This window comes from Phymastichus coffea, unplaced genomic scaffold, assembly GCF_024137745.1.
Source record: "Phymastichus coffea isolate CEN01 unplaced genomic scaffold, Cenicafe_Pcof_1.1 PCOF00055, whole genome shotgun sequence".
NCBI lineage: Eukaryota > Metazoa > Arthropoda > Insecta > Hymenoptera > Eulophidae > Phymastichus > Phymastichus coffea.
Window position 1 is genome coordinate 234,620 of NW_026706866.1, and position 9,425 is coordinate 244,044.

The 9,425-nt window shown below is 29.0% G+C and overlaps 2 protein-coding genes across 8 annotated transcripts; one reads left to right on the forward strand and one right to left on the reverse strand.

The window, feature by feature from the left end:
- Nucleotides 1–174: 174 nt before the first annotated feature.
- Nucleotides 175–3,387, reverse strand: LOC131666020 (PI-PLC X domain-containing protein 3). The gene is made up of 4 exons (XM_058938339.1): nt 2,843–3,387; nt 1,844–1,946; nt 1,561–1,749; nt 175–1,029 (listed from the first exon to the last, which is right to left on the reverse strand). The coding sequence occupies exons 3-4, from the start codon at nt 1,715–1,717 to the stop codon at nt 179–181; spliced, it is 1,008 nt and encodes a 335-aa protein (XP_058794322.1). The 5' UTR covers nt 1,718–1,749; nt 1,844–1,946; nt 2,843–3,387; the 3' UTR covers nt 175–178.
- Nucleotides 1,718–5,629, forward strand: LOC131666022 (BRCA2-interacting transcriptional repressor EMSY). Of its 7 annotated transcripts, none has more exons than XM_058938343.1 (6): nt 1,718–1,866; nt 4,339–4,513; nt 4,578–4,747; nt 4,948–5,057; nt 5,122–5,233; nt 5,303–5,629. In XM_058938343.1, exons 1-5 carry the CDS (start codon nt 1,833–1,835, stop codon nt 5,131–5,133), a joined length of 501 nt encoding a protein of 166 aa, XP_058794326.1. In that variant the 5' UTR covers nt 1,718–1,832; the 3' UTR covers nt 5,134–5,233; nt 5,303–5,629. The 7 variants fall into 7 exon arrangements, with proteins under 7 accessions (XP_058794326.1, XP_058794330.1, XP_058794329.1 ...); XM_058938347.1 differs by having other exon boundaries at nt 1,734–1,871; XM_058938346.1 differs by having other exon boundaries at nt 1,760–1,900.
- The last annotated feature ends 3,796 nt before the right edge of the window (nt 5,630–9,425 follow it).

Sequence of the window (9,425 nt, forward strand, 5' to 3'; positions counted from 1 at the left end):
GTATAGATACAATTTATATATAGCTTATTATAAAATATGTAAATACTTTTTTTGACATAAATTACACTTAATACTATTCAATCTTTAATAAATGTTTACAGTACCACGTATAAAAATTAGTATAATTATTATTAATTTCGTATTGATACATATAGGTGAGTTGAGTAATTATGTATTTTTATGATTGAAGAAGCGTTTCATTACGTTGAATGACTTTTCTTGAAAATGAAAAGTTATCATAAGTTACAAAATCAGTGATGACAATGTTCATCCCTCCATTTCCAGGAGAATGTTGTTCCACCCATGGCATTGTGACACTGCGGCAAACTGGCGTTAAATTACGACGAAGATTCCCGCAGATATGTTTCGTAACGTAGGTTTTTGTAGGAGTTAATAAGCACTGAGAAACATATCCAGCATCTCGAGATCGCTTCTGAAGACCGTTATTCAAAAAATTAACGAGCTTGGTAGAATCAACTGTTTCTGGCCAAGGAGTTGGCCATAAGCCACCAGGCCAAAGATCAGTGTAATATTGAGCAATAGCATTTCGGTATACAACAAACACTTGATATTTTTGTAAGCTCAGCCACTGTAGAGTAATGTTGTCAAACTTGTTGTAGACAGGGCACATTTTACCGCGAAATATGAATTTTATTTGATTAATCAAGCTGCGATGATTGGCTTCATCGAAATTGTAAAAATGTTGGAAATCCACTATGATCACTTCATTCGGATGTTGGTTGAGCCATTCATTGACGATGTGCAGTGGCTGGCTGATGTTATCTCCATAAAGCCCATGTAAAAAGTAAATGTTGTTATCGCCTGGCTTAGTTGCGACACGTAAATCCAAGTAACGTATTCCACCATCGAGTTGATCTTTCACATTTTCCTCCTGATTAATCGACCAATTAAAAATGATGGGCTTAATGACAATTGAAAGGCGACGTCCAATGTTACGTATCGGCACAGGCTCGTCGGGTCCAATATCGTTATTTTTCTCGATTGTGTATGTCATGGTATTGTGGGAACCTGTGATACAAATGTGATAATCAGCAGAACTGAATAAACCGTGAGAAACCAGCTCATGCTTGATTATCTATGATTATTATAGGAAATGCTATAGCGGATGTGAGTCATATATGCATATTATGTAAATAGGCCACTCAACAAGACAAGTTGTCTATTGTAGACACTCACAAAGAAAAATCGTACATGTACTAGAAAAAAATAGATAAATTAAAATTTTACAAGGACATAATATTGGAAGTCATCTTCAGAAATGTACGCTAGTAATTTGTATTTATAAAGAAGGTCACCTTATAATTTATTTTATAGCTTATTTTATATATTATTATAATTATATTATTAATATTAATTTTATTATTTTTTATAGTGCATAAACATATTAATTAAATGAAATTAACAAGTACACATTTGGCAATAAAAATTTCAAATTAAACTCCCATTTGTTTTAAAATTAACAAGTTTAGAATAGTTCTAATCGGTTTAAGTCTCGTGATATGAAAGATTTTTGCTATATTCCAATAAATCTAATGTTACCTGGAATAGCTAGTTGTATAATAGGAAGAGCTTTCAATTTTGGAGGTAGTCGAGTCATCCAAAACTCTAAATTTTCGGACAATGCAGGTAATTCGTATTGTGCGCCACTTGGATCGATTATAGCGCTCTCGTTATTATTATACATCGCCGACGACATTATGGTGGAAAATAGGTTCAAATGTAAAATCACTAAAACAATAACAAAGAGACTTGAATAAAAACAACGATCTTTCTACATCTGTCACCTGCAATCAACTGTTTTCGTGAGAACTATGTTTCATACAAGTTATCTCTGGCAAGCAGAAGGTTGAGTGAGAAACTTTTAAATGTTCAAGATCGTGTGAGACTTGTTTTGTTATGACTTCAACGCACAGTGTAAGCGTGGCCTGGTAACGGATAAAAGAACTCAGCGGGAAATCAACGAAAATGAAATCAGAAAAATTATAGAAAAAATGCGTGTGATTAGCAAGGATAGGCAAACTCATTAATAATTTTACGCAATTAAGATTTCGTTAATAAAAAAATTCCAAAAGTTGAACACTCCCCGATCAATAGAAATTGAATTTGCGTAGCGTTTTCGATTGGTTTTTATAGAAATGAATGTGTTGAATAGTTAGCTAAAATCGCGCACAATTTTTCTATCCAATCAAAATATCAAAAAGAGATAAACATTTAAGATAACGTGTAGACGCCAGAAGTACTACCCGCTGAAAAGGGCTCTGCTCATAAGCATGGGTTATTTTTCAAATATACAGTAATGTCAACTACTTTAACATAGACAATACATTCCCAAGAATGCCAGTGTAAGAGCTATACTAATAAGAATGACTTATTTTTTCAACAACCAATAATTTTAAGTACTCTAATACTTATGTAAGTATTAAAAAATCCACATTTAACTAATAGTTGACATTGATGATTATTTCAGAAAATAACCTATTTCATTAATACAGCTTTTATTATCTCGAGAGGGTGTGTCCTATTGCTATTAAATTTTATATATATATAAAATTTTTAGATATACGCACGTATCACACACAAGAGTACAGATCTATGTTACCGACTGATCTTTCAGGTTCATAATTTATTTTTTAACGCATGGTTATAATAATATTTTGATTGGATAGAAAAATTGCAAGTGATTTTTGCTAATGATTCAACACATTCATTTCTATAAAAATCGTATTAAAACACTATGCAGATTTTACTTCTATTAATTTGGGAGTGTTCGGCTTTCGGAATGTTTTTATTAAGAAAAACTAAATTAGGCAGACTTATTAACCTGTTAACCGAGCGGGACGTATAAATACGTCCAAAGTAAACAACAATAAGTACGGGTAGGACATATGAATAAGTCCTCGATATTTATATAGCGCCCTGGAACGGGCGGGACGTATATTTTGCTACTACTTTGGTAATACGTCATTCATACACGTCTTAGTAGAAAAGGACGCGCCCGTTATATGTTGCGTAATTAGAAAAGGGTTTCCCCGGTTAACAGGTTAATAAGTTTTGCTATATTTTCCAATCACGCGCAGTTTTTCTATAATTTTTCCGGATCGATTTTCGTCAATTTCTCGCTGAGTTCCTTCGTCCGCTGGCAACGGTATAGATACTGACACTGTGTGTGCATCTCCTCTATGCCTATAATGTGTTACAATGCGTATAAGCATATAAACTATAAATGAATATGCGAATAATAGCGCATTATAAATTGAATAATTTCGTAGAGGTTTTGATAATATGATAAAATATTTATTCAAATTTGTCCGCGGAATGTTTTGGTAAATGACAATTACAAAATCGAATCAAAAGTTAAGCTATTGCGGATTTTCATATATAAGTTTCACTAATGTTATTCGGTATTTAAAACAGTAATATAATGATCAAAAAAGACATTAATTTAAGAAAAAACTACGTTCGAAGTAACAAATGATTGATTCATGACTATATAAATAAATAAACAAAACAATAAATATACTTTATGAAGAAGCTTAAATGACATGTTTATAACAATTCAAAATAGTATTCTATTTAAAACTTTTCATGATCTTGAAATCTTGCAAATAAGCGTTTATTTGTTATTTTCAATTTTATAGTATTTTTGTAACTATTGAGAAAATTTGAAAATCAAATAATTGTTATTATCTCAATAAAATATTTGTAATCTAAAAATTAAAGTTTTTCATAATTAAAGATAATATTAAATATTTATTGAGATATCACGTCACAGCAGTTTTGAATTTGCCGCTTTACAAAGTTGCAACGTTTGTTGTGAATCTAAATTTTTAGGTTAAGAATCATATATCATGTATAGCATTATATTTACACTTCGAAAAAGATAACCCTGTAAATAACAATTATACTAGATCTATAATTTTGCAAAATGTAAAAGATACGAATACTGAAGTGAATTAGTTTTATGTAGTATGGATTACTTGTTAATAATGTACTATACAAATTAAGATGGTTAAAAGTTCTTTATGTTATCGCGGTATACGTAGTTTGACTCTGGAAAAATAGATGCCAATTGTTGTCTAATTAGAATAATTAAATCGAATTCACAAATTCGGAAATGTCGCGCGATGACTGTAGAAAGTACTTGCGTTTTTTAGGTAAGAGATTAATTACTTTAAATTTTTTACACTTATTAGATGAGACTGATCAGATCAAGTAGTGTGCATTGAATGTGCATTAAATTGACATTTGTTAAATTTTAATTAACATAAGAGATATTTTTCTATTATCAAGTAGTAAAAGTACATATTTTATTTTAAGAACTTGATGCATATGCAAAAATGGTATCAGTTTTAAGAGCTCAAGGTTCTTTGACTGACGAAAAGCAAAAACTACTGGAAGAAATAGCAACTGTTCTACATATATCCAAAGATCGGCATCAAGCAGAAATAAGGAGAGCTGTAAATGATGATAAACTGTCATTGGTTGCAGAACAGTAAGCATTAATTAATCCTTTTTGTCAATATTTTATTTTACTGATATTTTCATAAATTCTTTAGGTTGTTTGGCCCAAATACTGATTCAGAATGGACTGTGGAAGGGCGTAGAATAGTTCCTTTATTTCCAAGACTGAAAGGTCGTACTGCATTTACCACATTTGCAAATAGTATATCATTGACTACTGCTATGGCTAATGAAAGGCAACCTCATCTTGTAAAAAAGAAAGAAGGTAAGTCGTGGCTGAAAAAATAGCATAAAATGTTAATATTAAAGATATATCATATATATAATATGAACAAAAATTATAATATTGATTACTTATAGCTGTAATTTTTTTGTTAAAAGACTAAAATTATATTTGCTATTGTTATAATATACTATTAAAAAATATGTTTCATAATTTTTAATATCAGAACATTAATTATACAGTAAAATATAAGAATGAATCTCATAGCCCAGTCAAATATGATGAAAAATCGTCAAACAGTGATAGTAAAAATATATTTACCACGAGAAAAAGAAAAAGATCATCACAAGAAGTGGGTATTTATTATTTTAAGTTGATTAATTTTTTATTCCTAGAACAATGAACTGCATATTAAGTTTCAGGTATGAATAATGGCAAAAATTCTAATGTAGATACAAGTTCTATTCAAATATAAAAGGGCCATGTAATTCAGAAAAACTTTGCTCTATCTTACCAGTCTCAAATCAGGTATGCTACATATTATACCTAAACAATTATTTGAAATATTTATTTATTAAATATGATAAACAATTGTAGGGTTTTGCAAATAAGCAGAATACAGAACATAATCTATTAGATGAACGTCATGGCCATAGATGTAAAGAATATAAAATATTTTAGTTATTAAATGAAGTATGTGGATACCTGTAAAAAAGTTTTGTATTATATCAACACATAACTTAATTACCTGGAATTTTCATGTATAAAGTAAAATATTTATTACAAAAATCAAATGTTAAATCTACTATTTTGTATTATTTTGTAAAAAAAGGTAAATTAAGGTTTAAAGAATGAAAAATTTATTACTTACTTATACATAATGTACAAAATAAATTTTTATACAAAATAAATTTTTGCTTTTGAAAGCCAAAATACTGAACTTAATGTTACTTTTTTTATAGTTCTGTAAATGTTCTATTTTATAATCGTTATTTGAATTTCTATACATAAATATTAACAACATATTTGACTTTTTATCAAATTTATTTACTATTTAATGTTACTAAAGTATAAATAGATATAACATTACATTGTAATTATTATAAATTAGAAAAAAGTACGATAATGAATATTATAATTAATTAATTGATTTAGTTTCTTACTTAATGACGGTTTTTACTTTATTTTTCGATTTTAATTAATTTTTGTAAAATTTAGCTTGATACCTCAAACTGCTGAATATTCTCCTTGAATTATTTACATATGGCTTTTAAATCTTAATAAGAGATCTGTTGTTTCAAGATTTTGTCGTCAAATCTTTCGAGGTCAAATATATCTGGTATCTGAATCAGTATATATTGTGGATCATGTTGCATATCATGAGCTCGGACTTAAACTCTCATTCCTTTTGGAATTCATATTTTTCATCCTGAAAACATATATCATCTCATGCTGTCTCACAAGAACCGTGAGCGGTGAACTTTTTCTAAACATTTCTGGTAAGAAAGTAATATGCATATAGAATATATCATTATTGGACGTATTTCCATTCACTCGTAATGAGTACACTTACCAGAACATACTTCATGTATATATTTCAAATTTTTTATTGCATCGTGCTTCGCACTTCCATCATTTTTGTTCAGTTCTTTATTGATTTCTTCTTGAAATGTATTTTATATCATTGAACTCAAAGCCATTTCATACAAAATAAATCATTGTGGATAAGGTTTTTTCGGTCAAATAAATCTTTTCCTGTAGGATCCTTTTAAGCCCAATTTTATTGGTACATTTACCGGCGGTTCAGTGACGTTTTTTTATTATTCTTATCAAGGCTGATGAGAACAAATAAACGTATACTTTAAAGTTTGGCTTAAAAAGATTCCATAGGGAAAGATTTATACGACTACCTGAAAAAATCTTATTCATTTTAATCCTCAGTGTAAGCCGCTTGAAAAATAGCATTACCAAACATAAATCATTATGGTATGTGATGTTTCAAATCTAGCAACAAAAAATACAAATGTTTGAGCAGTAAGAAATATATCGATCATTTCTGAAACAATAATGATAAAAAATACCTTGATTTTCTTTGATCAGTAAATAACATTGTTTATTTCTAATAAATTATAATTGTATAAAAAAATAAGGTATGAATAAAGTTTGGGAAAACTTAGCAAATTATCTGAATAAGAAAGGTAAATCACGTTCCTGAGATCAAGTAGATAATCAGTAAAAATTTTTTTCTTTGTTCATCCATCTTTGCTCGACATTATCCTACTTTTTTCTCTTATTACAATAATATTATTTTATTTTTAACAATCATTATACTATGGCAATAATATATTAGAATTGAATTGGATTTTTATAGTCTCAAATTCTTCATCTTAAAGAGCATATATATTTATAGTAATTTAAATTACATTATTCTTTTAACCGTAGTGTGGATTTAAAATAATGTATCGAAAAAAATATTCATAAAACATGTATTTATAACAGAATCAAAAATAACAAAAACATATTAAACAATATATTGCGTGTGCCATTTATAATTATATATACTTTTATATTGTCTTACCAATACTACTAAAATATAAAGTATTTTTCAAAGTACTTTACATAAGTAATACGTTATTAATTTCTACTGGAGATTATTTAGTTTTAACATTTGATTCTATGAAAATTGTGAATATTTATAGTAATATTGCCATCTTTATTTAATTTCTCGCTTGAGTTTCATTATTAGGTCAACAAAGTCATTTCGTTTAACGTTGTTCTCCTTTCCATGTCAATTAAAAATTGTATCCAAGAGATTCAAGCGACTTGTAAAGCCAGGAAGTTGCTTCTTTTATTTCTAATTTAACAATTTTCAATCTATCTGTTGTATAAACTTGATGCCTAATGTTGCGGAATTGTCTGACTTATGCAAGGACATTCATCTTCATCCCAAATATACAAACTTCAATAACGTCAGTGGCAAATTTAGCGGTGAGTTCATGACACTCGAAAATGGATTTTTATAAACGGAAATGTCTAAAAGCTTTTCCAAGTTATCAACACACTATGTCAATAAATTAAACATTTTCTTTAGTTTGACCGAAGTGAAAGTCGGTGCACGTTTATTACATGAATGCATCCACCATTGGCTCGAAGTAAAAAAATTGCTAAGATAACGATTTTATCATAAATAATCACGCAGTCGGCAAAAATATTGTCCTTATTTAAAACATCCTTTATGTAGTCCGTAGTATAGATAAGATACCGATCATTAGCTCATTTTTAAACTTCAGATATTGTTCTGTTACGTATAATTTCCTAGAGATATTCTAACGAGTCTGCGCCAAAAATGAAAGGTTAGTGTAAAGTAATAATAAATGACTAAGAATAGTACAGACAAGCTGGCTAAGAACTCGTAAATATCAAACGCCATCTTATATGTGGTTTGAACTACCTAGATATCTACAACCGTCTATTTTATTATTACTTTTATGTGAGGTAAATTTGTACAAATATTTAATTTCGATAGATGGTACAATATTGACGTACCTATGACTAAAAATATTTTAACTTAAAAAGAAATCATTCGAAAAAGCAGGCACATGTAAAAATAATATAGTAAAAAATCGCTGTCAACTTCTTTGATTGAGTAATATTGTTAAACGTTGCTCGATTGTCGAAAAAAAACTGCGTTGTAAGTAATTTGTTACTTTTTCAGTTTAGTTGGTTCTTCGATTTTTTTAGTTGAATTGCGTTGTGACAGCTTGTTACTGATGATATGATATGCTGTGGTCTGTTTTGTGTTTTCTAATTAGAAAAAAATTTTAAGACCATACAAAGAATGGAATTGTACTACAAATAATGAAGAACGTTTATAATTCTTATCAAAGTAAATTTATCGAAAACATCAAAGTATAAGTGAAAAATAAAAATGATGTGAAAGTTGCTTCAAATAATTGTTTAATTAGAAATAATAGTTCACTGTTTAGTTGGAAATAATAGACCAATTACGAAACTTGTTATCAAAGCTACTTGCGATAATTGCCGACAAGTATAAACTAATTATAGCAATACAGGAAGTAGAAGTAGCACACCAGCATGCAGCAGTAAAAAAATATGACATTCTATAAAAAATTTGATAAATGTCTGCCTGCAAGAAATGTATATTTTCAAACAAGCATGGTTTTCGCTATGTCGCGTCCACAATAGAAAATTCAAAATGCGTGTTATCCGAACAGTCGGCGCAAAATCTGTATTATACCGTGAAAATCGTTTTACGCCTGGTGGATATGATTGCAATGTCACTCGAGGTGAATTAGCACTAGCTGAAACGCACAAGACTTCTTTTATGCTCTCGGTACATATATATAATATTCGACCGACACTTTTGATTGCTTTATACGTTTGATTATTGTCTTTTTTCTTTAATTTTTCAATTATTTTGTCTTGATGTTCACTTTGTAACGACTGCAGGTTCATCTAAATGTATCTAATAATAAATTTGACGATAAGTTTACTCACTCGATTCTTCGATTGGTGTTACAACGTAAATATATAATACCTCTTCAGTGATAGTTGAAATAAAGGTCTAACTTGGACTAGTTTTAAAATAACGTTTGATTTAAGAATAAATAAATTACCATCAAGTAGAAGCGTTAAACCAGTGCTATGCAAAAAGTAAATTATTGCGAAAATAAATTTAAAGAATGACAGCCAGCAGCTT

Excerpts from the sequence above, each read along its gene's own strand:
- LOC131666020 (XM_058938339.1), bottom strand. The coding sequence starts at position 1,717 with ATGTCGTCGGCGATGTATAATAATAACGAGAGCGCTATAATCGATCCA. Across the intron at positions 1,030-1,560 it reads TATACAACTAGCTATTCCAG|GTTCCCACAATACCATGACA; the intron begins GTAACATTAGAT and ends TTTGTATCACAG.
- LOC131666022 (XM_058938341.1), top strand. The coding sequence starts at position 4,136 with ATGTCGCGCGATGACTGTAGAAAGTACTTGCGTTTTTTAG. Across the intron at positions 4,514-4,577 it reads CTGTCATTGGTTGCAGAACA|GTTGTTTGGCCCAAATACTG; the intron begins GTAAGCATTAAT and ends TAAATTCTTTAG. Across the intron at positions 4,748-4,947 it reads TCTTGTAAAAAAGAAAGAAG|TAAAATATAAGAATGAATCT; the intron begins GTAAGTCGTGGC and ends TTAATTATACAG.